The sequence below is a fragment of the Pseudogymnoascus verrucosus genome (genome assembly GCF_001662655.1).
Source record: "Pseudogymnoascus verrucosus strain UAMH 10579 unplaced genomic scaffold scaffold_3, whole genome shotgun sequence".
In the NCBI taxonomy this organism is placed as follows: Eukaryota; Fungi; Ascomycota; class Leotiomycetes; order Thelebolales; family Thelebolaceae; genus Pseudogymnoascus; species Pseudogymnoascus verrucosus.
This window is the reverse complement of record NW_017263654.1, coordinates 1-27,426: the sequence shown is the minus strand read 5'-3', so window position 1 is coordinate 27,426 and position 27,426 is coordinate 1. Positions and strand designations below refer to the sequence as shown.

At 53.6% G+C, this 27,426-nt stretch overlaps 9 protein-coding genes across 9 annotated transcripts; 5 read left to right on the top strand and 4 right to left on the bottom strand.

Moving 5' to 3' along the window:
- The first annotated feature begins 1,450 nt into the window (after window positions 1–1,450).
- Window positions 1,451–5,964, top strand: VE01_01008 (uncharacterized protein). Its single transcript, XM_018270536.2, has 4 exons — window positions 1,451–3,677; window positions 3,735–3,872; window positions 3,919–4,610; window positions 4,661–5,964. Exons 1-4 carry the CDS (start codon window positions 3,055–3,057, stop codon window positions 5,257–5,259), a joined length of 2,052 nt encoding a protein of 683 aa, XP_018134275.2. The 5' UTR covers window positions 1,451–3,054; the 3' UTR covers window positions 5,260–5,964.
- On the bottom strand, window positions 5,865–7,255 carry VE01_01007 (uncharacterized protein). Its single transcript, XM_059463322.1, has 4 exons — window positions 7,079–7,255; window positions 6,926–7,025; window positions 6,155–6,869; window positions 5,865–6,104 (listed from the first exon to the last, which is right to left on the bottom strand). Exons 1-4 carry the CDS (start codon window positions 7,202–7,204, stop codon window positions 6,089–6,091), a joined length of 957 nt encoding a protein of 318 aa, XP_059320042.1. The 5' UTR covers window positions 7,205–7,255; the 3' UTR covers window positions 5,865–6,088.
- Window positions 7,256–7,428: 173 nt separating this feature from the next.
- Window positions 7,429–11,163, top strand: TOF1 (DNA repair). Its single transcript, XM_018270534.2, has 3 exons — window positions 7,429–7,546; window positions 7,599–9,969; window positions 10,020–11,163. The coding sequence occupies exons 1-3, from the start codon at window positions 7,472–7,474 to the stop codon at window positions 11,030–11,032; spliced, it is 3,459 nt and encodes a 1,152-aa protein (XP_018134277.1). The 5' UTR covers window positions 7,429–7,471; the 3' UTR covers window positions 11,033–11,163.
- VE01_01005 (uncharacterized protein) lies at window positions 11,155–14,329 on the bottom strand. Its single transcript, XM_018270533.2, has 5 exons — window positions 13,553–14,329; window positions 13,295–13,426; window positions 13,125–13,244; window positions 12,943–13,077; window positions 11,155–12,894 (listed from the first exon to the last, which is right to left on the bottom strand). Exons 1-5 carry the CDS (start codon window positions 13,974–13,976, stop codon window positions 11,378–11,380), a joined length of 2,328 nt encoding a protein of 775 aa, XP_018134280.2. The 5' UTR covers window positions 13,977–14,329; the 3' UTR covers window positions 11,155–11,377.
- Window positions 14,330–15,159: 830 nt separating this feature from the next.
- VE01_01004 (uncharacterized protein) lies at window positions 15,160–15,583 on the top strand (the record flags this gene model as incomplete). Its single annotated transcript, XM_018270532.1, has 3 exons — window positions 15,160–15,207; window positions 15,291–15,359; window positions 15,422–15,583. The coding sequence occupies 3 exons, from the start codon at window positions 15,160–15,162 to the stop codon at window positions 15,581–15,583; spliced, it is 279 nt and encodes a 92-aa protein (XP_018134279.1).
- Window positions 15,584–15,755: 172 nt separating this feature from the next.
- Window positions 15,756–18,938, bottom strand: VE01_01003 (uncharacterized protein). Its single transcript, XM_018270531.2, has 2 exons — window positions 16,063–18,938; window positions 15,756–16,008 (listed from the first exon to the last, which is right to left on the bottom strand). The coding sequence occupies exons 1-2, from the start codon at window positions 18,788–18,790 to the stop codon at window positions 15,890–15,892; spliced, it is 2,847 nt and encodes a 948-aa protein (XP_018134282.1). The 5' UTR covers window positions 18,791–18,938; the 3' UTR covers window positions 15,756–15,889.
- A 151-nt stretch (window positions 18,939–19,089) lies between these two features.
- Window positions 19,090–19,955, top strand: VE01_01002 (uncharacterized protein; the record flags this gene model as incomplete). Its single annotated transcript, XM_018270530.2, has 1 exon — window positions 19,090–19,955. Exon 1 carries the CDS (start codon window positions 19,275–19,277, stop codon window positions 19,953–19,955), a length of 681 nt encoding a protein of 226 aa, XP_018134281.1. The 5' UTR covers window positions 19,090–19,274.
- A 192-nt stretch (window positions 19,956–20,147) lies between these two features.
- On the bottom strand, window positions 20,148–23,199 carry VE01_01001 (uncharacterized protein). The gene is made up of 2 exons (XM_018270529.2): window positions 22,176–23,199; window positions 20,148–22,122 (listed from the first exon to the last, which is right to left on the bottom strand). Exons 1-2 carry the CDS (start codon window positions 22,619–22,621, stop codon window positions 20,253–20,255), a joined length of 2,316 nt encoding a protein of 771 aa, XP_018134284.1. The 5' UTR covers window positions 22,622–23,199; the 3' UTR covers window positions 20,148–20,252.
- A 1,112-nt stretch (window positions 23,200–24,311) lies between these two features.
- On the top strand, window positions 24,312–27,175 carry VE01_01000 (uncharacterized protein). The gene is made up of 2 exons (XM_018270528.2): window positions 24,312–25,444; window positions 25,495–27,175. Exons 1-2 carry the CDS (start codon window positions 24,775–24,777, stop codon window positions 26,490–26,492), a joined length of 1,668 nt encoding a protein of 555 aa, XP_018134283.1. The 5' UTR covers window positions 24,312–24,774; the 3' UTR covers window positions 26,493–27,175.
- The last annotated feature ends 251 nt before the right edge of the window (window positions 27,176–27,426 follow it).

Genomic DNA, 27,426 nt, shown 5'->3' with positions numbered 1-27,426 from the left:
GGAGATGACAGGTGGGCATGAGTGGGTTAGTTCTCAGCTGTACAGCCAGAGTGTGAATTTCAAACGGCGGGGCAGGGATGCCGCACCCAAATCCACGCGATTGAACCGCGCTATGCTGGAGCTACCACGGTTGAAAATCGGCGAACAAGCCCCCGGCCCGACACTAGAAGCAACAGAAGCTCCGAAGAGAAGCATACAATCTATTCTTCATGTGCAATCACCTTGTTAGTACATACCAACCATATCAATACAGAAGACGGCCAGGAGACAAGTCTTCTACACATTTGATATCTGCCATGACTATACCCGCCAGCACTCACACAGGGAGAGACAGACAACCGTTCCTCACATCCTACTCACATCCTAAAAATGACAGGGAATGCCTGTCAATAACCCCACTTTTGCTAAGACAGTCTGGCTGCCTTGCTTCCATGCAGGCCTGAACGTATGCAAGCACGAATTCTCGACGCGACCGACGACGACTTCTGCACATGCGAAACTCCGGCTGATATAACCCTTCCCCTGCACGTACAGGCGGCCGTGTCCACAAGCCTTCAACCCTTCTTTTTTCAGCATAGAATGGAAAGAGAAGCAAGGTATGGATAGATCATGCCACGAAAAGGTACCATGCAATTGGCGCCGTTGAAGCAAGTACCCCTCCCTCTCCCTTGTCTTTCCCCCCCCCGGCCTTGTCCTAGACTGCCAAGCCCTCATCTCCGGAGGAAGAAAGAAGAAGCCTTTGCTCGATTGGCGTGGCGCCGTCGAATGTGCTACCGTTCCATTACAGTAGCTGCGGGATGCTTTCCAACCTCGGACCGTATTCGAGACGTTGTTATTGAGCTATACGTTTGTGGCGTCCTTAAGGTGCGGTACTACTCCTCTCCACGTCTCCGGAGCGAATTGTCTCTCTACCATAGTATGGAGTGACGGGAGGAGTGCGGAAGATGGGTCCACTAGCGACATGCCATGCCACGTCGAAGAGAAGGGGACTGGCTGGCAATGTCTACCAGATTTTGGTTGGTGGGGAGCCGGTGGATGGCAGGGTTGTCACGTTCTCAGGGACCACTCTGAGCTGTGTCCCTGAGACCAGAATACGCGGAATACAATATTCAGTTCAGCCCTGGAGAAACCATTTCTGAGAGAAGGCACCACTATCGTCAGGCCGTTTTTTCCATTGAGAAGTCGAGTATCAGTCATTGCAGTTCTCAAGTTAGCCGCCCAGTTCACAGCAACGTTACAAGCCATTCAAACTTCTCGGTTCTTTCTCATATGCTGCTCGGCCTTGTTGATGGAGTGGATTGAAAACCTGCATGTACATCTATCTACACACAGTACATACATTCATCCATGCCTTGCAACTCTAGACCCCGTCGAGGGAGCTAATGATCCACGCTCTATCCCAGTCAACTCCAAGTTAGGGTACTTTCTTTCTTACTTTTGGGCTACGGCTCACAGACCTCGACGATCCCTCCGCTCGTCCTTCAGCTTCTTTTGACCGTGGCCTTCCATGTGCGACTGGAGGCCTTCTACCCCCAGCGGCTAGCTTCTCTCTACCGTCGCTACCGTCAATATCCTCGATACTGCTACCCTCGGCGACTAACCCGGAGCGGGACGTATATCCAGCCCACTACCTTGCACGGTGCCCAGGTACGCCACTGCCCTACTCGGTCTTATCCAACCCTTCACATATTCTAGGGATTATCGGATACCAGCGCCGATACCGTCACTGCCCCTCCCATCTCCCCCTCACCCCAGGCCACTTTCAACTTAGCCTTTTTCTCCTGCACAACTCTCGATAGAGTGGACAAGGTACATGTCTACCATGAGCTTGTAGTACACTACGGTATGTGAAGCAGACTTGACTGTTTGTACCAGCCTCCCCTCCTTCGGGTCCCATCATTACCCCTTCCAACCTCCATTTTACACCACATTCCCCCACCACCGCCACCACCGGTTGTCCATCCGCCATCAGCCACCAGGCATTAATATGTGGAGATTCCTCGGTGACTTTGACGCGGACGAGGTTTTTCCTTCCTTTAGGCTCTCGCATCTTTGATGATCTTACGAGTGTTCCCCTCTCCCGCTCATTCTCAAGGGCACTTGAGGCGAGGCCGTGCACATCTATTGCCGCTTCTTCTTCAAGCCACACTTGCCCATAGCCATTCAGGAATGGTCTTGTAACTTTCAATCCAGCGCTTCACCTCTCAGTCTTTGGCCAGAGCCCCTCCTGTCGGGACTAAGTATCCTTTTAGGGACTCGTTCAGCAAGGGACCGGGATTTTGTCCTTACCCTCAAGCATCTACGGTTCTTAGCTCGCCTGATCATGTTGTGGTGATCCCCGGACTCAGCATCATATCTATCCCTTCGTGCCTCCAATATAACATCAGGCAATTCGTCGATCAAACCTGTGTACTCGTCAAACCCCGCCATCTACTCGAATAGATCTTCGAGCATCCTTAAACTTAAACACCAGAACTACAGACATATACATATACACCAGCTCAGCTGCAGCATCTCATGGACTTGTATCTTACTTGATACTTGAGAGATCCATTTCCACCATATCAAGAGACCTGTGCCACATCGACAAGCAAACACCAAAGAATTCAAAGTCAATATCTGATCGCCCTAGCCGCCAGGAGTTGGCTTGGTGTACGGAGAATTTCTAGACGTTTCCAGATATCTCATTATCAAATTACGAAGCACTACTTTTAGGCTTTGTTGATGAGCTGATTAACCGCGTCTGACGCAAGAAGATCGGAATATTTGATTGAGCTCATCCCTATTCTGAGGACGATATTTGGCTGGCCCAGTCGAGAAGTTCGTTCCTTCAATCGCCATTAGTCCACAGGCGCGTGGCTGAGAAGCATATATCCCGCCATCATTTTGCTCGGTCAACAACAGTCGTTCGTTGAGGCCCTCACTTTCGTTCATCACCCGGCACAGCGACAGATTTCCCGTCCTTTCCAGCTAGACCTCGGCCAGCTGTTTGAATTAGCTCTTTCGAAGCCCTCTCGGAATAACACAACTTCAAGCCCTCAGATAACCAACCCAATGCTTGTCACCCGGCAATGCGATACTGTACGGCACAATTGGTCCTCTAACAAGCTTGGGAGCCCTTACCAACCGACGGCTTCACGCATGTCGAACCTTGAGCCATTGACAACGCAGCCGGACTGGCGGGATGCGTATTCTCAATACCTTCCACCCACCGAGACTGTTCTATCTCCTCCATTTGAACAACCAATAACCTCGCATCCTGTGGATGCGCCTATTACCAACCAGCTCTTTGCACCACGCCCTCCACTATCACATCGGCATAACCTGGCTCAAGTTGAGGACAGGCAAGAATCATTCTCAAACCCACCAACTGAGCGTCCCGATTCTGCTCCGCCTGTCAATGGCCTGAAACAGGAAGGCTTTAGGCTCCCAGAGCCGTCGAACCTACCAGAGCTTCCTGCGAACTCAAAGTCGAGCCCCACGCTAGAAGTAAAGACTGAGGCGCCTGGCCCACCAGCAGAAAGCCTCGGCCAAAGCGAGGTTAAGGTAGACGATGACGATGATGATGATGACGACGACGATATGCTTGATGGCGAAGAGGGAGTTGGAGGAGAAGGAAGGCCTCCACAAACAGACGCCGAACGTAGAGCGGAACGGAGAAAGATGAAACGCTTTAGGTGTGCACAAGTTCTAAATCCTGGGATAGGTTAATTGATGCTAACTTAACTTTCAAGACTTACACACCAGCAAACTCGATTCTTGATGAGCGAGTTTGCAAAGCAAGCCCATCCGGATGCGGCTCATCGGGAGCGTCTCTCACGAGAGATCCCCGGCTTAAGCCCCAGGCAGGTCCAGGTTTGGTTTCAGAACAGGTATGCAATCCCTCTCTAAAGGTAGATCGTAGCTAACAATCCGAAGACGTGCAAAAATTAAGCGTCTTACAGCCGATGACCGAGAGAGGATGATGAAGATGAGAGCCGTCCCCGACGACTTCGATAATGTGCAGGCACTCCACTCACCCTACGGTGCTGTGCACGGTATTGGCACTCCGTTGCAGTCTCCAGTAGACTATTCTCAGAACTACGGAGATCCAGGCATGGGAATGCGCCCGTTGATGGTTGACACCATGAGACGCCAAGAACATGAGGAGCATCTCTCACCAACAGGCCTCAGTCCCGCATTTGGCCATGTTGGATTTGCCTCTCAGGGCTCGCCTGATATGCTTTCGCCTCTTTCGCTTGGAGGTGGTGACAGATACTACTCGAACCACCTGGCGAACCCAGGAGGCACAGGAGCTCGAAATTCAACTGTGTACAATCGCCATAATAGTATGGACGGTTACGGTATGCAGGCTTCTAGACAAGGGGCGCGGCCGTTACAGCCATTGCAACTACGAGAGACAATGTCGAGGTCTAGGTCAGAGTCACTACAATCACCTCTACGCTCCAGCATGTCGTGGAAGGGAGATTCCATAGATTATGCAAGCTACCCACCACCAGGTCCCCAGAGCCCGTCCAGTAATGGCCGACAAGCATCCATATACCAAGGCGACCAACCAGGAGGGAATGGAGTCAACCAGCAGCAGCAATACGATAATTCTACATATCCAAGTAAGTATTTGCGATTTATTCTACATTGTACATCACTAACATTGCTGTAGACTCCAATATCCACACATCTCCAAGTCACCTCACATACCCAACATCTCATCCAGCCAATACCCAACCCTCCACACCGCCTGTCTCTCGCTACCGAGCCAACTCAGCAACCTTTCCTTCCGGCCTTGATCTCCGCAGCCAATACCGCTCAGTCTCTTCCCAGAGCCCTAACCAACCCATCCCCGCCACTGCGCGCGCGGCTACATTTGCTAGTGCCTTCAGCAGTGGCGGCTTCCAGAGCGCTCCCCTTATGGCCCCCGCCGAGTTCCACATCCCCAGAACCCCCATCGACGCTGGGCCTCGAGAATACCACCTCTCACAGCTCAGTGCGCCCATGGCGCCAGCAGCGGACTTTGCTGCTGCATATTCGCAGAGCATGAGTCCAGGTCGTCCAGCAGCGACAGAGCAAAGTACACTAGGCAGGCAGCACCACGGACTAGGCCTGGAGGACTCGCAGGACCAGCCGCAGGCTCAACACCAACCCCAGCAACAGCAGCAGGGCGAGACGGCACACTACCTGCGCCAAGATGAGTATGATCTCAACTCTATGAAGCGGCGCAAGCGGACATACAGTATGTCGGGCTCCTACGATGGGCAGTGATGCGGGACGTGCCCAGGGCTTGACAATAGTTGCGGTTCGGCGGCCCGAGGCGTGCGGCCCCTGTCCTCCGGCTCCATCCCCTGGTTCCGCCACGCAAAGTGTATTTTTACGGCAAAATTATGATCGGCGGCAACGGAGAAATGGACAAACAAAAAAAAAGGCATCCAATTGAGGGAATTTTGGGAAACGGGTCGAATCGGATTTTGCTATTTTATGTTTATGTTTTATGTTTATGTTTGCTGTTTTACGAATGTTTGGGTTATGAATGAGGAGAGGGTTTTGGGATATGAGACAAGGCTGGATTGGGGGTATCAACCAGGAATTGGCGTTTACGATTTGCTTTATCTGCCTTCTGTCGCAGTGCTTCTTCTACTTCTCTGTCACTTTTTTTAACGTTTTACGAAAGTACATATCAACACATTACCCTGTCCAACAATTTTTTTTTGGTTAGGGTGCCGATGCTATCAATTTCTGTCACGACGAACTGATTTCTACTGTTCATATGTTTGGCTCTTATCGGATTAGACCCACTGGTTACGTCGGCGATCTTCGAAAGGTTAATAGACCTTAGAAATCATGGGATGGGATACGGGTGGATGGGTGGTGGGGGTGCGCATGGAGGTTATTCTGATTATTTGTCTATATCGTTTTTGTAGCTTCGAGCAGGATCTCTGGCTTGTATAAATCTGATTCAATCGCGTCTGCCAAAAACATTGATCTACATAGCGCTATGTAGCCTCTCGTGCCATATCAATTGACTGCAGAATGATGTTATATATAGTGGTTACACACTGTGGCTCCTTCCATTCCCTCCGCGCCCACGTTTTATTTAATAGTCGTAGAAACTAAACATTGTCAGTACTTCGATTTTGCATTTTTGAGAATTCAAACTCACCCCTTCCCGCTCTTCTTTCCGAGCCATCCAGCATCCACCATACCCTTCAGCAGAACGCTAGGTCTGTATTTCGAATCTCCAGTATCCTCATACAGCACCTTCATAATAGCGAGACAGGTGTCAATGCCAATGAAGTCTGCAAGTTGAAGCGGGCCCATGGGAACACCGGTGCCGTTCTTCATAATGGCATCAATATCGTCACGCTGGCCGACGCCGGTTTCGAGGCAGATGATGGCCTCGTTGATATATGGCATCAGGATGCGGTTTGCGAGGAAACCAGGCCTGTCAGCCGACACAGATGGGATCTTTCCCATTGCCTTGCAGAACTCAACAGCAGTATCCAGAGTCTCCTGGCTAGTCTGGAGTCCAGAGATGATCTCGACACCCTTCTGGATGGGGACGGGGTTCATGAAGTGCGTTGCGACAACGCGCGATGACACCGAGGTGTTGGTTGGGTCCTGGGTCGTGGCTGCTGCGATGCGAGTGATAGAGATGGAGGAGGTGTTGGTGGCCAGGATCGCGTGGGCCGGGGCGATTTGCCCAAGGCGCGAGAAGATGTCGAACTTCAGGGATGGGATCTCGGGGACGGCTTCGATGACGAAGTCGACCGACGAGAGGTCGTCCATGTTGGTGGTCGAGGTGAGACGGCTGCGAATAAGGTCGGCATCTGACTGGGAAATGCGCTCTTTGGCGACATCTTTGGCAAGGAGTTTATCTGCAGGAGTGGTGAAGTTAGAGGGCGTCCTGTGTTTGGGAGGGGCAGTCACATGCCAGCGAACTTGAGGCCTTTGTCAATTGAAGCCTGGGAAGTGTCGAGGAGAGTCACTGGGACACCAGCATTTCGGGCAGCAACAAGGGCTATTCCCAGACCCTGTCATCGAAGTCAGTAATGGAAAGCGCAAGTTAACCTTGTAGCGTGTTTACCATCTGTCCGGCCCCAATTACACCGAGCTTCTTAACGGCGCCAGCAGCAACGATAGGACTCGAGCTGAAAGTCCTTGCATGGCTGCTGGATTGCAGCAATTGCCGTCTGAGAAGTGCTGTAGCCATAGTAATTATGATGCACAAACAAAAGTGCTAATAAATTGAAGGAAATTTTGGGGAATGAAGTTGAAAACCGAGACTTGATATCATAGGCAGTTACCCTCCGAGGCTACCCGTGATCCCGAGGTCTGTTCCCCCGAGGTTTATCCGGTGCCGGCGCCTAAGTTTCTCCGACAACCCGCCCCGCATTCACGTCGCGTCTACCCAATTCGGGTACGCGTAAAGAGCATCAGAAATGTGAGGGTCGTGATAATTCAACGAATAAACCCAGCAATGGAGTTGGCCGACGGCTCAAAGGCGGTCGTAGATCCTGAAGTTCAGGCTTACGTCTCCAGTCTCGTTACAGCGGTATGTTTATACGCATTCCGCCCACCATAACTTTCACTAAGAGTCTTCGCAGCTTGGCGGCAGCGGTTCGGACGAGGATGGACGCTATGTGCTCGGAGATGATGCTCTCGCCTGTTTGCGGGATATAAAACGATGGTTGAAGCTATACGACGAAAAGGCGAATCGACTGGACGTGGCACGATGTCTCGCGGAGTTGAACTTGGTTGGCGGCGACCTGCTTCAGATCCTGGCAGCTTGGCCCGAAAACGAAACCGACAACAAGATAAAGTCGCGGATAGCGCTCGCATGCGTGGAACTTCTCGTACCGTTGACATGGCCGTTGGATAAAGGGGTTGAGATGACTGTGAATCACCATCGCCATATTCCATTCCTCCAACTCGCTCAAGTGGGCTACAAGCGCTCGATAGTCAACTACGATGGGGCGCGAATTCTACACACCGTGACCCGGGTTGCGCTACCTGCCATGGCCGTCGCTTTGAAAGATCGCAGTACTCGAGATGAGAACGTGATCAGAATGGTCCTCTACCTACTTCGTAATATCGCCATGATAGCTCCTCCGCCGGGCGTCCAATACGATGGAGACGAAATAGAAATTTCACGGTCAGCAATAATCGACGCATTCGATTACCAGGATATTCTCCATCTGCTTCTAGCGCTTTGTTCATCCATGGGGGAGGATTTCAACACCCAGGACGTCGTTGTTATGGAAATACTCTTTCATTTAATCAAAGGCGTAGACATTGAAACCTTGTTCATGAACGAGAAGCAGTTAGACAGCCACAAGGATGATGAGCTGGCGAAGTTGCTCAATCAGGAAGCCGGGATGAGGAGAGCAAATGCGAGGACAGCCCCGACAAGACACAGTAGATTTGGAACCATGTTGTGGGTTAAACGGGACGACGGAAAGGTGTCTACGGTCACTGGCCAGGATGCCCTATTGAACACCGCCCGGAGTCTTGACAAGATGGATAAGAATAAGACCTTCAAACCGCCAACACGTGCGCCAAAGGAAGTGAAGGGTCCTATGGATTTTGATGCTCCAGAGAAACTTAGCCAGCGAGCCAGTAACAACCTGAAAACGTTCGTCGAAGACTTCCTTGACTCAGGGTTCAATCCGCTCTTTCAGAATGTGCGAAAGGCAATCGATCGACAGGCTGAGCGCATCCTCGAATACCATCCACGACAGTTCTTTTACCTTGTCTCATGGTTCCTCGAAGCTGAACGCGTGCGACGACAGTCGAAGAAATCGCAGAAAAGTAAGAAGGCAGCAGATAAGGACACCGATGACAGCTTTGGGCTTGTGGCTAGCGTCCTCAATCAAGAGATGTTTATCACCTTGAACCGCGCAATGGAAAAGCACTTCGGAGATAAATCATGGGACGACCTAAAAGCTTCGATGAAATGCTTTACACAGATCCTGCTGACTGTCCAAGAAATGTCCGAGTCAAAGCTCGACGAGGATCAGGAGATTGCAGAGAACATTCTCGCTCGTATATTCTACGAAGAAACAACACATGATCGTGTTGCTAATATTATCCGCACTTTCAAAGATCAGGGATTTGGATATCTTGATGCCGCTACTGAGCTGGCTCATGTCTACATTCGCATCCTCGAAAATTACTCGAAGCAAAATACCGACTTGCAAGTACGGTCACGGAGGCGAGTTCGCCGGAAAAAGAAGGCGGCAATAGACGCCGGAGAGGATGACGCGGACGATGAAATAATCGACGGCTCAGACAATGATGACGCGCAGGCGGAGCGGGTCTCTAGAGAAAGAAAATTCGACTTCAAGCGCTTCTCGTCTAGGTTCCTGACCCAGGGTTGTATAGACACGTTTGTCACATTGGTGTCTTATTATCAAGAGTTAAAACCAGAACAGATGAAGAGAGCTCATCGTTTCTTGTACCGTGTGGCCTTTAAGATGGACATGAGCATCATGCTCTTCAGAGTCGACATTATCCGTCTCCTGCACAAGATTATCAAAGGCCCCGGAGGGCTTGATCCAGCTTCGAAAACTTACAAGGAATGGGACGAGCTAGTGAGACACATTCTCCGGAAGTGTGTTAAGAAGATCCAGGAACACCCCGAGCTTATTGTCGAGATGCTGTTTTCGAAGACAACATACACTGCCAACTTCTTCCAGTACGGATATGAGTCGCAAACCATTGAGAGCAAGGCTCGGGCAGCGGCGGAGCTGGAAGTCAAACCTGGATTTGAATGGGAGCAGCAGATTGGCGTTGTTGTTGGCGCGTTGCTTGACCGTAACGAGGGTCACCTTTTAGAGTGGCTCAAATCTCAACTGTCGTCTGCTGAGATAGAGCGCAGAAGCTGGGAGGGGGCAAGCGAACCCATCCAGTCCGTCGAAACCGATGCTGGCGAAACCCCACCCGTGCCTGCAGACCCTCCTAAAGCCCCATCAATAGGTAAGATACCCCCTAAAAAACCATACATCCAACACTTCTAACAGACACAGTTGCCAAGCCCAGCGACGCTACCTGCAAGACAGCCATGCTCAAGAATGGCTACCTCCGGCTTCTAATGACGCTTGTCGGCCTTCGCCGCATCGGTGACGAAAACGACATCGACACCCCTTGGGTCGTGCCCTCGCACCTTTCCTCCGCCCAGCTCAAAGAAGCGCTCACCCTAATCAAGGCCGCAGAGTTCGACCCTCCAACCTTTGAGAATGGGTACAACGCAGAAGCGCAGATCCGGCGCGTCTCTGCCGCCCAAAATAGACGTCGCGCAGCCTTTGACGACGAATCAGACAACGGAATAGATGAGGACGATGCCGAGATACTCTTCCCTGCCGGCGGACCCACGCCGATGAGTAAATCGGACGCCTTCGCCGCGCTGAAGAAGACGCGACGGAAGCGCCGGCGCAGTGGGACCGAGGATGATGCGCTCGACGAGGAGCAGTTGGCGGCCAGGGACCGAGCACGCCGCGCGAAGGACCTCGAGAAGCAACGGAAGATTAAGAGCGAGTTGTTTGTGCATGATAGCGATGATGAGAGTGATGCGGAGCGCGACGAGGCGTTTTTCGCTGAGGAGGAGAGGACGAGGGCGAAAGTAAGGAGGGGGCTGTTGGTCGCGGAGGCGATAGGTACAGCGGCAAGTGGGGTGGAGAAGAAGAAGCCTAAGGTGCCAGTCGTGGCTGCCGTGAACGAGAACGACAGCGATGAGGATGCTGTGGTGGCTGTGAGTCCGCCGTCTAGTGGGAGTCAGAAGAGATCGGTCGATGTGGAGTCGGGCGAGGAGATAGAGACTGAGACACCGCTGTCGAGTCCACATACACGGCCCTCGGGGCCGAAGCGGGCGAGGCTTGATACTGAAGATGTTGAGAGTAAAGAGGGTAGTACCGCGGCTGGTGGGAGGGATGTCGGGATGGTGGACCTTGACGATGACGATGATGAGGACATACCTGCTCCGCGGCGGCCGAGAGGGAGGGCATTTGGTGGGTTTGTGGTGGATAGCAGTGATGAGGAATAATGCCTGTTTATTTATATGTTAGGATTGCTGGGGTTTGGCGCTTGGAGGTTGTGTGGGATACCAATCTATTGGCAATATGTGGCATATAGCGAGGGCAGACGGGGAAATGAAAAACATAAATTCCATCGTAATTGATTCCACTCGCTAGAATGGTCCTAGATCATAGCTCTGAGAATTGTGTTTGTTTTTCAATTTCTAGTCTTGTGAAGAAATCCACGGAAAGTGTCGAGTGCCCAATTATACCCGTTAAAGTAAACCCCTTTTCTCCTTTATCTAATCCCAGTTATCCATCCATGCATTTCAATCCCATCACATAGCCCAAACCACCACCCTCCACACCACCACTCAGTTAAACATCTCATGGTTGCTATCACCCATCACACTATCCATCATAAATGAACTTTCGCTACTCGTCTGCGTCAATGGCAGCGGCGGTGGCGTCGCCGCCTCTGCCGCCAGATTTTCGACATGCAAGCTTCCACCATCCTGCAGGAGCTCTTCAAACGCAATGCGCCGCATAAACGCCATTGTCGACCCCCGTCGCCGCAACAGCTCGCTAACAAGCACAAGCGCATTCTCGCGATCAATCCTCGCCATTTCCGCCTCTTTCGTCGTACCCACCGCCGCAGCACCTCCCGCAGCCGCACCCGATCCATCCTTGGCAGCCATAAGCTCCGCAAGCAACGAGCTAGTCGCCTCCGTCGGCGAAGTCATTGGGGAGGACATGCGCTCGATGAAGGTCTTGCCCGTCATGAGATCCATCAGCGGGGTAAACACATCAATCTCATGCATAATATCCGCCACGCACTGAACGCCCTCCTCCGTGCGCGCCAACAGCGCCAGAACGAACCAACCCTCGCTGCGCACAACAGGCCACTTAGTCTGCGAGACCAGGAAGCTAAGCGGGGTACCGATATCGCGATGACGCTCGAAGAGCTCGCGGCGCCTCGTCTGGAGGGTCACCGCATCGGTGCCAGGTGCGGGTGTGCGCGCAGCGAGAACGCGACATACGGCGGCAAGGGCGCGGGCGATCTCCATGCGCACAGGCTCGGCGTCGCTGCGGCCAAAGATAGAGATGAGGACTGATAGGCGGGATTTCTCGTTCGCGGGGGAATCGGGGTCGGCGGAGAGGGGCGCGGAGATGCGGAGGACGTTGGGGAAGTTACCGATGAGGAGTTGGCGCGCCAGGCTGATCGCTGAGTACTGGATCTGGGGAAGCGTATCCATGGCCCAGAGGCGGGGTAGGATCTCGATGAGATCGGCGTTGCCTAGCTCGACTTTGTTGCGAGCGGGGAGGGCGAGATTTTTGAGGAAGCCGATGGCGGCGTAGAGGACTTGGGAGTCGGTTGCTGTGGTGAGGATGTCCATAAGGGGTTTGTGGATGCGGCTCTTTTGGACAAACTCCTCGCATACTTCGTCTGAGCGTGCTAGATTGCCGAGCATTATGCAAGCGCAGACTTGTAGTTGGAGTTGCGGCGATGACAGCCATTTCCTTAGGTAGCTAGACATGGTCGAGTTTACAGGGCATCTCGCAGCGAATTCGGGGAGTGCCGATATGTCTGAAAGGACTTGATTCATCTCAGTCCTCCATACAGCGAGGCGCTTGGTGTCCTCTTCATCCGGGGCAGCCGCTTCGCCCATACTATCCTCAAGCCGAGTATAAGATAATAGTACTAGCCTAAGGGCCGCATATAATGCCATTGAATTGCACAGCGCGACTTGGAAGCGAGGATGTTGGAGGTATTTAGTAGCTGAACTAACAACGCTAATAAAGTCTTCCAGGTCTAGAGGTGACTTCCCTGATACGGCTAGATTCAACAGAACCTCAACCGTGTTTTCAGGGGCAAGTGAGGGTTCATTGGCTTTTTGGGTTAGTAATGTTTATGTCCAATGGGGGAGACTTGTCTTACGTTGTACAACTACCATGTCTAGAAGTTTACACGCATAGCCTAAAAATGGCCTGTGTTCTTCAAAATCTGGATCCGTGATAAATTGAACTAGAGCTTTGCTCAGGTTGAATTCCGACGCTTGCTTTTGTGCAGGTTCTGATACGACTTAGCAAGAGATAGGTAGAGGTTGGAGAGCCACATACCATAATCAAAGCATATATTAAATAGCACTGGCACCACGAAGGGAACAAGGCTTTTGTCTTTTAGCAAAGCTATTATCGCTTGCAAGGAGCCTCTTGAGACAACTCTTGCTCTATTCTCATCTTGAGGGTATTGGTTAGCAGGGGATTGTGGGGATTTTGGTGTCAAATACCTGTGTCCGCACACGTGTTTCCAATTAACCTTAAAACATGGATCATGAGGGAATTTTGAATGCCTTCTGTGGCCACTATCATCAAGAAGGCGTCCACGAGACCAGAGTTTCCCATTGGTATCCTCCAGCGGTCTATAAGTATGAGTTAGTGTGTGGACGAGGACAGCCATTTTTCTTGGAGTTAGAAAGCGCCAGAGAGGTCATTTGAATCCAATACGGAACTCAAAACTCCCATGACTGATAAGGAATACAACTTACAATCTCTGCTTCCATCTGCAAGCTTTTCCGCCGCTGCTGCCATGTACACTTGACCAGACCACCAGAGCTGGTCCAAAGACAACGTGATGCCCCTCAGGCGGTCAGTCCTCAGCTGCTGGTCCTCCAAGTCCACCACTACATCCTCCTCCTCATCTTCATCTCCTCCATTTGCCAACGGATCACTCTCGTCCAACGAGAACAGCTTCAAAACAGCATCCATCAGAGCATCTGGTTCCTGGTCTTGCTGTTGTCCAGCCTGCAAGGACTCGTCTTCGGCGAGGTATATGGCAAACGGGGAGGGCGCATTGGCATTAGCAGCGGCATAAGTACTGGAGGGCCCCAAAATCCCAGCCATGTCCCCAACCATTCCGGCATCATATCCATGCATGCTGCTGCGGGCCGCCTGGCTCGTGTCACCGCCCATTCAGTTTCAGTGGGACAGTAGCGGACCAAGTCTGGCGTGGAGACCGTGGAACGAAGATCGAGCAATGCAGTTGGACCGCCAGGAACACAGCCTTGCTGGAAGCTGCAAGTCTGGGAGCTGCGCCACGATGCCCGCCTTTGGTAAGCAGCACTGACAGGAAGTGAGAAGCGAACCCAGTGTCGTGGGTGCACCCTACAGGTTGCCCGGTGGTGTCTGACTGCAACAGGCCCTTAGCGGGGACAAGTGTGGAGTATTATACGTGGGTATATATTGCCAAAATGGGGAATTTGTACACAGGTTGTTGTGGGTTTGTTGGAGGGGAAGGGGGGGTAAGAGTGGGAGAAGGAAGGTTGTGTGGATGTTGCTTAGGTCAGTAAGATCTCCAATTATTGTGAGCTCGCACACCACCTACCCCAGCCTGCTTTAGGCAACTGCAGAGAAGACGTCTGGAAACGATAAGACGGCCAAGAATGCGCAGCATTATTCCAAATAAAATACAGGGAATACAGAAAAATCAGCAAGTAATGCCCTGATTTTTACCAATATTTACACGCTATTATCGAATATGATTTATTTTATCTGGACCCTTTCGCCCATTGTCAATTTTCGTCTGATTGTGGAGATAAGCTTCTTTACATGGTGGGGTTGAAAGAAACTCTCACACGTGCATACCACATATAAGGGGTGAGAAGGCCCGATAATTAAATAATACTTGTCCCTTCGAATTGCCTCGTAGAATGCCTGTGATACCTCGCAACCCTCCCAGACAATAATCAATAAACTCATAAATTAAAACCCAACAAATAAATGGCCAAAGTGGGAAACAAAATGCGCTCAATGGACGGATTACATAACATCTGCAGCACAGCCCCAACGGTCAAATATTGATAGGAGGGACGTGCACGTGCAATGGCGCTACTCGTACCTCGTAAAAACAAAACCAGCGATCCGAGCGAGGGCCAGTCACGTGTCAATCGAACACACGCGCCCAAATATCCTCTAGTCCCCAATCGGGTAATTCCCAAGGACAGCTATCTCGCCCTTGACGCCTTCCCTTCCCAAGAAATCCCCAAGAACCCAAAAGGCATCAGCGCCAACAAAGGCAATAAGCTCGCAGCTCCCCCGCAACAGCCACCATTTCCACGCGTCATCGCACAGCCGGACGCACATACCCATAGCAATCATGACGAAGGCACAACAAACAATCTCCCTGGCCCTCCTGGTCTCCTCCGTACGTCCCCCCTCCCCGCCCCCAACCCCCCAACCCCCCAAGACAGACATGCAGACCAAGCAGACCCCACTAACACGCCGCAGCTCTACCTGTCTCTCTACCTCGAACTCGTCCCTCTCCCGGCACTAATCCAATCCGAAATCATCCCCGTCGTTCGTCCCCCCGTCTGCCTCCCAAGAAAGTCAAAGAACACAAGCTAACACCCGCCGCACAGCTCCCCTTCTGGGCCCTCGTCTCCTTCGGCTCCTACCTCCTCTTCAAGCTCGGCCTCGGCGTCTTCACCTTCAACGATGTCCCCGCCGCGCACGCAGAGCTGATGCTCGAGATCGATGAGGCGCGCGCGGATCTGAGGAAGAAGGGGGTGGATGTGGATTAGCGCTTATGCGGCGAGATATATGGGGTGGCTGGCAGGGAAGGGGAGAGGGGATAATGCATATGCGGACTGCGGACTGCGGTTTGGCAGGGGAAAAGCCGGCAGGGGGTTGGTTGGAGTTCATAATATCATGTAGCGCATATATAAATGGAATCTGAGAGTTGTACGATTACAAGGAGATGGGCGCGGTGAATGAGGATGGGTAAACGGGTATCATTGTCATAATCGTGCGCTGCTGTGCTATACCCCTCTCATATCCCCTCTCTACACCATGCAATCATACCACATAACCCCATTCAATCGACCCCTTCAACCCAGCAAGCCAGCCACCACAGTCCTCACCGCCACCACCGGCCCGCGACTCTCCACCAGCTTCCGAAACATCTCCGGCACCCTCGTCAGACTGCGCCGCTCATCTTGCTCATGCCCTGCATCTAGTTAGTAACAGGCACAACCCATTGTCAGGATAGAATAGAACTTACATCCCCGAGGCACCCGCGCCGACGCCGAGATAGCATGTTCCGCCTCGCCCGTCCAGTCGAGCGCGATGCGCCACTCCACCATGACCTCCACATCCTCAACCGGCAGCACGAGCGCCGTGCGTCTCATATGCGGTAGCAAATCCTTAGCCGTCCACTTCCCCGCGCCCACTCCCTCATCTAACTCCACATCCTCTCCCTCCCTACCCTTCCCCTTCCTCCTCTTCTCCTTCCCCTTCCCCCTTCCGCCCCCAGCAAACTCCTCCCCAATCTGGCACCAAAACCTCGCCCTCTTCGCCGCCCCTTCAACCCACTGCCCCATCCCATAAAACACCGCATTCACATCCCGACCCAACACCCCCTCCCCCGCCCTCTCCCTCATCCACCGCCCAATTTCCGGCTCGGCGTTTCCATCCAACCCATCCACGTCGACGGCCACAACCGTCAACGAGGCCGTATCAACCACCACCCCGACGCGTGCATGAAATAGTCCCCCCGGCGCTTTCGCCACAACATCGCGCCGCTGTAACACCGCCCCGGACTCGCCTACAGAGGGCAAAATCGTAGTCGTAGACGTAAACCCCAGCGGCGAAAAGACAGAGAGATACGGCATCGGATCCTCCACCTCAACCGGCCCATACGACGGCAACTCCCCCTCCTTCACCACCTGTTTGCTCACCACCGGCGTCCTCCTCTTCTTCGCAAACGGCAAAAAGGCGCCAACATTCATCATAACGCTCCTCTTCCTCGGCCTCTCCTCCTCTCCTGGAGGGACCCTCGGCCGCGCAGCCCTAAGAAGCAAGTCGAAAATCGCATCCTCATTCTTCGGCGCGGGGACCTCCCGCCGTCCAGCCTCGTGGTGCCGGCGGATCCGCGCGTTCTCCGCTTCGGCGAGGGCGAGATCTGCTTCGAGCTGGGCTACTTCGGCGAGGAGGGCGGCGCGGCGGCGTTTTTTTGCCGCGTAAGGGTCGGGAGGTAGGAGGTTGCGGGAGGGAGGAGGGGATTGCTTGCGGCGTTTGGAGGGGGGTTCGGAGGTTGTTGTTGTTGTTGTTGTTGTTGGTTTTGTTTTGGGTTTTAAAGGGAAGGCGGAAGGAGGGGGGGCTGATGTTGAGGCTGAGGCTGAGACTGAGGCTGTTGCCGCTACTGCTGGTGGTGGCGGCTGGGTGGGTGGCGGGTCGCGGGGTTTAAGGGGTGAGGATTTGAGAGTTGTGCTCCTGGGGCGCTTGGGGCGCTTGCTCGGCGTGTTGTGGATCCCTGTTGGTTCGGTGGTGACGACAGGATCTGGGATGCCGAGTTGGGTTGGAGTTGGGGGGAGCTCGGGTTCCGGTTCGAGTTCTGCTTGAGGTTCTGGCTGTGGTTGCGGTTGCGGTTGCGGCTCTGGCGTTGGTTCTTGAACCGGAGGATTGGGAGGGGCGGTGCTCTGTGTATTTTGGAGTGTTTCCTCAGTGACTGCTCTCTCTGTGGGTGTGTTCTCTGTAGGTGTTTCCTCGGTACCTGGCTTCTCTGCGGGCGTATCATTTGCAGGCGCTGTGGGAGCAACGTTCGATCGGCGTAGGCCGCCCTTTTTAAACGGGTCCGCAGGCTCCGTGGGCGCCACGGGGGCCGGTGAAGCAACGTCTGACCGACGCAACCCACTCTTTTTAAAGGGGTTGGTAGGCTCCGTTGGCTCGGTGGGCACAGCAGCCACCACAGGGGCAGGAGAAGTAACATCTGACCGGCGCAGTCCGCTCTTTTTAAAGGGGTCGGCAGGCTCGGTAGACTCCGTGGGTGCTGCGGCAGGCGCTGGGGAAGCAATGTCTGAACGACGTAGTCCGCCCTTTTTGAAGGGATCCATAGGTTCTGTGGTAGCTACACGCGCGACAGGCGCTACAGGTGCTACAGTCGCTACAGTCGATACAGGCGCTGCAGGTGCTGTAGGTGCTGTAGGTGTAGGTGCTGGGGAAGCGACATCCGAACGACGTAATCCGCTCTTCTTGAAGGGATCCGTAGGCTCGGTTGGTTCGATTGGCGCTGTGACCGATACAGGGGCTGGAGAAGCAATATCCGATCGACGTAGTCCACCCTTTTTAAAGGGATCCATTATCTCCGTAGTTACCACACGAGCTGGCGGAATCGACTGCGGCGTAGTCGACTTCGGCGTAGGCGTCGTAGGCCTAGCCACCACCGGCACTTCCTGCGTCTCCCCCGTCTGCGTTTGCACCTCAGCAGCCCCCGCCTCTGGTATAGGCGATCGTCGTAGTCCCCCCTTCTTCTGAAACGGATTCTGCTCATCCGTCCCCCCAGCCGGTCCCGTCGTAGGTATAGGCGATCGTCTCAACCCCTTCTTCTGGAACGGATTTTGCTCATCAGCCCCTCCCGCCGCAGTCGCAGGCTTCGGATCCTGTTTCTGCGGCGACTGCGACCTCCTCCTCGGCGCAGCCGTCATTCCACCCCCCGGCGTCCTTCTCGTCCTCCTCGGTGTCGTCGTTTCCACCTCTCCCGTCTGCGCTCCTTGTCCAATTATCCCCGGCACCTCAGCGCTTTCTGTAGCTTGGGACCCCACATCCTGCGCAGCTTGTCGCGACACACTCGCAGCCCTCTTACTCGGCGACGCAGATGGTCCTCTGCCCGGCGTACCCCTCACAGGCGTCGTAGCCCTCTCCGTCCCCCTCGGTCCCGGAATGCGACTCGGTGTGCTCGGCGCGCCAACCTCGGGGGACAACTTGCGCCGCTTGCTGGGGGACTGCGACATCGCAATCTACGCTCCAATGCTTGCTTCCATGCGCTCCTCGTCTCGTGTATGTATCTTTATATCCGTATCTCGACAAATTGCCAATCTTCAATCGTTGCTCCGTCGTTCGTTTTGGGAGCTTGGGTGTTTTGAAGTCGCGTATTATTACAGGCCCAGCCCAAAAGGACGCGACTTTGGGCCATCCACTCGCTAGAAAGTTATCCCGCACCGTGGCGCCCACAACGCTGCCACGAGCAAAGCAAGGGACCTACGTGCCTTATCGCCCCGGTGGCGGGCATCCCGCGGCCCTCGGAGAGGACGTCATGGATGCCAATGCTAAACATTTTCCGGCTCCGATCTTCTACTCCGACTCACCACACAATTACACCACAACACAACAACATAAAATGCACACATGATATAACAATATACCCACAACAACCACACTACGCCCGCGCAGCCCGCCCATCACATCTCAAAGGGCACGAACTCAGAAATCACAAACATGGAAACCCGCGCCCTCCACCACCTCGTGCGCCGCACCGCACCGCGCTTTTCCGCCCTCCCTCGCCATACCCGCCACCACAGCACCAACACCCCCTCCAGCCCCGAATGGCCCCAAGCCAAACCCCTGGGTCCCTACTACGAATCCCTCCTCTCCCACCCCCTCTCCGGCGCCTTCACCGCGGACCCACACCCACCGCCGCCTCCGACTTCCCCCCCCAAGTCCATGAAAGAAGAGAACATCGCGCGCGCCCGCGTCGTCTTCGGATCCCGCCTAGCAGGGCCAGCAGAACGGCGCGCCGAGCTAGCCAGCAAGAGCGAATTAGTAGCCGGGGTGTTGGTCCCGCCAAAACCGGAGGAGCCGGATAATTGCTGTATGAGCGGGTGTGTGAATTGTGTGTGGGATCAGTTCGGGGAGGAGGTGGAGGAGTGGGCGGCGGCGAAGGCGAGGGCGGAGAGGGCGGTGGGGAGGGAGGTGGGTGTTGGTATGGGGGGGAAGGGAGTGAAGGGGGGGGAGGAGGCGACGAGTATGGATGATGATGGGGGGGGGAGTGAGACGAATTGGGATGAAGGGTTGAGTGGGGAGGTGTTTAAGGGGGTGCCGGTGGGGATTTTGGAGTTTATGAAGCAGGAGAAGAGGTTGAAGCTGAAGCATGCTAAGGAGGGGAGTGAGGGGGGCTAGGGGGGCTCTAGCGGGGGGTGAAAGGGTTGGGATAGGGGGAGGGGGGGGGTGTATAAATACGATGATACCAATGTCCATATTGCATCCTGTTCCGCACAGGGCGAAGCGATCGATTTCTCATGTGTATATAGATCCGAAATAGACGTGTGTGCGTTAGAAAATAGCTAGAATGGGCAGAGGGAGGGAGAGATGGGGTATCATAACTTCATGAATCTATCTAGTGTCCATAAACCACCGCATGCGAACTAACTACTGTACATACAGTAATATCCACCACCCACCACTAACCCAGACCCCCTAATCCAGGCTATGTAAATCTAAAATCGCCCTCCTCGTCGCATCATCATTCACCCACCCCTGAATCCTCTCCGTCGTATCGCCCAGCAGCGCCGCATACTGCGGTCCAGGGAAGAATAACCCACAGTGCGCGCCTACCTCGTCCACACCCTCCATATAAACGCGCACCCAGCATTTATCCAGCCCGTCGCTACTACGCTCCAGATCGCCCGGTAGAAGACAAAAGCGCTTATCCTTCTTCTTCTTCTGCGGCGGCGCCTCCGCGCCCTCAGAGACAGACCCCGCTCGCGCATCCGCACCATGAGCAGGACCACTAGGATTAACCGTCACAGCCCTCAACTCGGCCTCCTTAGCATCAGCAAGACGCTTCCTCTCCTCCTCCTTCATCCTATTCTCCTCGTCCTTCATCCTCTTCTCCTCCCCCTGCAGCCTCTTCTTCTCCTCCGTCTTGTGCGTCTTCTCCCTCTCCTGCGCCGCCTTCTTCTCCCGCTTCTCGGTCAGTTTCCGACGGTCCTTGAGGGCGCTCTCGCGGTGCTTGACGGCTGCTTGGTAGATCTTGAGGATGCGCTTGTGTTCTTTTTCAGCGAGCTTGCGGGAGTCTTTGTCGGTGTAGAGGGTGAGGTCGAGGGGGGTGGGTTCTTCTGGGACGGGGGGGATGGGGGGGAGGGCGGGGTCGCCGGTGGAGGTTGTTATGTCTGGTATTGGTGAGGGTGATGTTGGTACGTCTGGTGTTGGCGGGGTCCTTGTCGGTGCATCTGGTGTTGGTGGGGTCGCTGTCGTTACGTCGGCTGTGGCTTGGTGGGTGTCTTCGTGGGCATCGTGGAAGTCATCATCTTGGGAATCTTCGTCGTCGCCTTGGATGGGCATGGAGTCTATGTGTTGCATTGGCTGTGCTTCGTAATCATCATCGTCTTGCTCTGGTGCGACTTCAGAGATATGAGTTTGTGATGTTGGTGCTTTCGCCTCTGTATGGGCTGCATTGCCCGTTTCTTCAACTGAGATTATTGCAGCTCCAGGTCCGTCAAGCCCGCTTGGAGCTGCTAACTCAGCCGGGGTATCAGTGGTGGCCTTTACAGACTCTTCGAGGCTCAAGTTCTCCGTCGCAGTTTCCACTGAAACAATGTTCCCATCATCGTCTTTCGCCTTAACTTGCTGCACCTTTTGCCGTTTCGGCAAGCCAGTGCTTGCAGTATAGTAGTTGACGAATCGGATACGCCTGGCATCGGATGCCAGCGCCGCCTCTGTCGTGTCGTCCACATCTTCTAGATGCCTTAGACGAGAATAGCGGTTCTTCAGTCCTGAGAAATCAGCGAGACAGCCGCCGAATTCAATATGAGACAGGAAATATTGCTTTGTTGCAGATGTAAGGCCATCAACATGCTTATTGGCGAAATGTAATAAGCTGTTCCACCCGCTGCGTTCCTTGATATTGATGTCGTTGGCAAAGGGTGGGTTATAATACGGATCATTCGTAGTCGCAGTGTGTATCGATGAGTTGTTGCTGGTGCTTAGTGTCAGAGGTGTATCTGCCGAGCTCACTGTCGTCAGAGAAGCAGCAGTCGTTGGCATTGATGAAATGCTTCCTGAATCCGTCGTGTCAGTGCCAGTCGATGACTCCCGTGTGCTCTGCGCAGACCCAGGCGGCGGAGGAGCCGGTCTGAACAAGCTTCCTATGCCGCTGACTACCAGCCCAGGGTGCATGCCTAAGAATGGTGTATCGAAGCTAATAGTGCCAAGGACTCGATGCTTGAACTGTCCGCCGTGGCTTAGGTCTAGAGAAGGCATGAGAGCAACCTCTGCAGCAAGCAAGCCTCCCATACTGTGGCCGAGGAGCACAATGTCCGTGTTACTATTTTCATGTGGCCCAAGCCTATGAAGAGAATGTCAGTTATGGGACGAGGTGGATGGTTGAACAGTCCTCACCATTCGCTGAAGTTGTCCCTTGCAACCTCAATTGAATTTCTCGACTTGTATCGAGGGTAGATCTTGGTATGCACCACATGGCTCTCAGCCAAGGCCACCGTGAGAATATTGTGAACATGAGCAGGGAGGCTCTGGAAGCTCGTCTCATTGCCCATAAAGCCATGAATATAGATGAGCAGGAGCGTACGCTGTCCCTCTCGTAACTCGGATGGGCTTATCGACTCCATCGGCGAGGATCTTGGATCGTGAACCCATGTTTCAGAAGCTAACTCGGCCCTGTCGACGTCGTATAGCGAATATGGAGGCGGCACGGCGACTTGTGTTGAGGCTTTACGCGGGGGAAGTGGGGGTGGGACTCTGGGGAGAGAGCTGCCCGCCGTTGGTTCTTGAGACGAACCCGCATATTCGGTCGGCGGGACATATGTGTACTTCTGATCGGTCGCCATTTGTTGTCGTCGACCTTACTTGGCTTTATTCGAGAAGTAGGGTTTATGAAGACATTGAATCGACGTTGGGGGAGAGTGATTGCGTGGCGGTGGAATGGTGGGGTAAATCTATGGAGCAGCCATCAAGGCGGCGCGGATCATCCGTCGGCGACGCAATCAAGGAAGTATGGCGGTGCTTGTGGTGGCAGGACTCGTAAGGATTGGGTGGGGTGTGTTGAGGGTGGGGTAGATCTTGGTTTCATAATATCTGTAGTATATAGAATAGAAGGCTGCGAGGATCAAAGGGTAAGATTTGTTGGTTGAGATCTAGAGTAGTTGATGTTCTGTATGCCTGTTGAGGAAGTGTTGATGTGGTGTGGTGAGAAGCAGTGGTGAGAAGTGGTGGTGGTGGTGGTGATAATCTCCAATAACGGGATGGAGTACATGACCACTACATACGGTCTGCAGGCGCACATCACTCAAAAATAGGTAGTACTAAGTACCATACAATCACCACAGTCCTGTGCCGCCAACATGTGGCATCCACGACGACGACCGCTAATTTAGCTAGTGCGTCCGTTAAGTAAGGTACCTGAACTGTGGCATGGGCTGGCAGGGGCTGGCAGTTGTGAGTGGCATCTGAAGTATAACAGTATAACAGTCTAACAGTTCTAACCGGCGAAATATTGGTTAACATGGTCAACCGTAGTAAAAAGGACCGTCATTCGCACTCCTCGCAACCGTACTACTATAAATTAGTGTATTAGTGGATGTTAGTGTGCGCTCTAGTGGTAGACGAGGACCCTGGCCCCGGTTTCCCAGGCCCAGTCCCCCCAGTCCCCTAGGGAGCTATTTCTATTTCTAGAGCATAGACCCCATCCAGACCCATAAGAAAGGGAAATAAGAAGGGAAATAGAGGGGAAATAAGAATTGTTTCAACTGTTAAACCCGTGGAATAAACAGTTGAGCCGTTCTTTCACTGTTAGTGTACTGTACTATTATAGTCTGTAGTCTAGAACTTACGATAGCGTGGAATAGGAGATTAGGTGGAAAATGTGACTGATCACTCTGTAGATGTGTCGTCGACGGACACTCGCAGCTAATATCGTTATGGCCCTGGCTAGTAAAACAACCAGCGTAAACAACAAACAACAAACAACAAACATCTCGCCCTTTCTCTTTTCTTTCCCCTCACCTTCACTTCCTATACGCACGACCACAATACTACAATACTACAATACTAACGCCGTCTTACTACTCCACAGGTAGCATCAGAACCCAAAATGCCTCTAATATTGATTTTTCATCCCTTCCCCCCATGTCACACGAGCATAAGCGAGATTAGATCTCGCGAGTGGTTTTAGTCGTGATTTAGTCGTGATTTAGTCCCAAAAATGGCTCGTAACTCTAAGATTGTTGATCTGTTGTGTCTAGGGCGTAATGGGCGTAATAGGCGTACTACGGTTTATTGTCTGGGCATTATGTCTGGGCGTCCAGGTCTAGATTAATGGTACTTCTCTGTAGCAGCCACTTCACAGCGAATTAACATGTACCTTTTCACTATCGTTGGACACCTTGCATTCCGTGTGGCCGTTGTCATTCGTGGGCCTGACCCTTGAACCACGAACAGAAAAACCCACCACCACCTCTTTGGGAATCTTGCTTCGTACCTTCCTTCCCTAACGTCCTTTCTCTACGGTAGCATCCATAACATCCTTACCATCCTTACCATCCTTACCATCCTTCCCGTTGCTTCGTACTACCACCACGACTACCACGACTACACGACTCCACCAACTGCACCATCCACCAACTGCACCACCGCAACACACGCACCACGCACCCCATAACCCATACCCATACCATCCAAACTCTCGTGTCTCTCTCTATTGATTGTGTGTGTGCGTGCCTGTGCCTGTCCTGTGCGCCTATGCTTGGCTTCGCTGTCTCTCCTCTTCTCCGTTCCCTCCCACTTCCACTTCCACTTCTTCTACCTCCTCTTCTTCTCCACTGATCTTCCTTTCCACCTCTCACTCGCCATGGTCGCAAGTGCCATGTCGCCTCTCCACAATCGTTAACCTCCTCATACATTGCGGAGAGAGTGAGTAGAGACAGACACCAAAACGACAAGAGAGACAAGAGACAAAAGAAAGTCACCACACCCGCGCGCCATCATGGCCGACACCGACGAGGCCCCTTCATTCCTTCAGGACGCCCTCGCAGAGACCGTTCATCGCGAACACACCGAACATATCGACAATCGCGGAAACAGACACACCCACGCACGTTTCCACCAACGGCGAGCCCACGTCCACGATGCCGCCCACGTCCACGATGCCGCCCACGTCCACGAGCGACAGGATGCCGCTCAAGCATCAACACCACCAAACAAAACCGTTACGGCAGTCGTCCAGACCGTGTCTGTAGTCCGCCAGGTCGCCGTCGACGGCGAGGGCAATACAATCTCCGAATCTGTTGCGACATACACGGCAAATACTGGTAGTGTGAATGGTGATACTCGCGCGACTGCTGCTCCCGGTGCCCCTCCCCCAAACGGAGATGCCACAGGTGATAGCACGACTGCTGCTCCCGCAGTTCCTGTCCCCGTCCCGAGCGACACAGCCAGTGCCACATCGCAGCCGACAGGACCTCCGTCTTCAGATCTCCCCACGGATGTCCCTACGAATATTCCCTCGTCTACAGATACCCCTACGGATATTCCCTCGAGCACTGTTGAACCAGTCCCTCCGCCACCACCGATTACCCCGTTCCCCGAGACAACTGCTACACCCTTACCAGCAGACGTACCGTCATTTTCGTCGCTCACACCAGTGAACGGGACTGGTGAGAAGCCAAACATTTTGCATTGAGGAGTCTCGACTAACATCTCGCAGTCGCAGCAGGAAAGAGTGCACATGGGGTTCCTGCATTCGCATCTTTACATAACAATACAGCAACTTCCCATACCCTGTCAGGCCTGGCCGCGACCTCAGCTCACCACAAGAACGGAAACGGCGTATACATATCTGTGTACACAAACGCCTATGGCGATCTGGTTACAACAACATACCTATCATCAGCCGGTGCAACAGCAACCGCAACAGGGGTAGCATACGGCGCACCAGGATCTGGCACTGGCAGCGGCACTGGAACCGGCAGCTCCTCCGGCGACGAAGCCTTGGGCGCTTCGAACGGCGATTCCAACGACCCTCCCCCGACCCCCGTAGTCGTCGGCTCAGTTGTCGGCAGTCTAGCAGGCGTGACCCTAATCGCCTTCCTCGTCATGCTCCTCCTCCGCTGGAAGCGACGCCAACAAGGCGGCGTCCAGCTCGGCAACGGCCGCGACCTCACCTCGCCCGACCCCTCCAGCGGCGCTGCCACAACAGGCCCTATGTCCATGGTCCGCCGCGCCTCGCTCTTCACCGTCCCCGCCGCACTCGCCGTCCTGACGGGCCAAAACCGCAAATCACAAGCCACCCACTCCACGGCAGACAGCCACCGCAGCTTCGTCCGCGTCTCAGGGCGCAAGCTACCCTCTGTCCTTACCTCGGGGGGCAACGGCTACGAAGACCCCTTCTCGGACCGCCAGCAGGACCCCTTCGCCGATCCGCATTTGAGCGATACCTCCTTCTACCGCGACTCGCGCGGCTTCTACGGCGGAACGGGATACCCCGCGTCGCCTACCTCGGCTGGGCTACCGTCCTCGCCGCTGAATGATAGGGCGCCGAGGTCACCTGGGACGGGGTACCAGGCGCATATCTCGGCAGACTCGAGGACAGAGCCTCTCGTCAGTATTAACGCATCCCCGCCGCTGCCGATGCCGGATGCGCTGGGGCGGTCGCACCCGTCGAGGGATGGGAGCCGCAACTCGAGGTTCACGGAGGAGGTGTAGATTGCCGCTTGAGCTGGCCTGGTCACACTGCCTGCTGGGTGGGACTCTTTTTACATTTTATACCACGTTTTTTTACGTGCGGGATTACACACCACAGCAGCGCTGGAGAATATAGCTGGGAATGTACAGCGTACACGAGTTACACACACACCTTCGACAAAGAAACGAACACAATAAAGCCCGTCTATGAGACGTGGCTCACTCACTATCTTTAAAAACATCACACTCGGAGTTCAGGGATCTTTACCTTTTTTTAGTTAATCATTTGGGCGTTTGCGATACCAGCGGACGCTATGTTCATGTATTGGGGAACTTTTTTTTACTTACTTCTTCTTCTTCGCCATTTTTGCGGGGGGTTCAAAGAGAGAAGACGTTTTCTTGCTCGTCTGACAACTCCCCCCCTAACAACAACAACAATAACTTTACTCACGCCCACTTCCCCGAATGCAAACGGCACAAAAGCGACGCGCTATGATCATGGTTTACCTTATGTCCTCTTGGTCTGGCACCCTCGTTTGTTTTTGGTTTTTTTAGGCAAGATTTTTCTTGCGAGGTTCGAAAAGGGGAGGGATGTGGGAAGGGTGGGGTTTGAGGTGTATGTGATGGATGTATGGATGGAAGTGTTGGTGGATGGTGGGTGGGGGACTGGATATAAGATGGGATTGTATGGGATGGTGTTGGGATGGTGTTGGGATGGCGGTGGGATGAGGACGAGGATGAGGGATGGAAGGAAGATAAAAGGGGGGTGGGATGGGGGATGAGATTCTTGTATAACACATACACCGCACGTCCTCCCAGCCCCCACGGGCTCGGGTAGGCGACTTTGTCTGTCTCTTGTCTGAGTCGGGTGTAGAAAGGGGACGATAGGAAAGGAAAGGAAAGGAATGGAATAAGATCTACTTTACCGTGCCGTCCAAATACGGGACTACTTCAT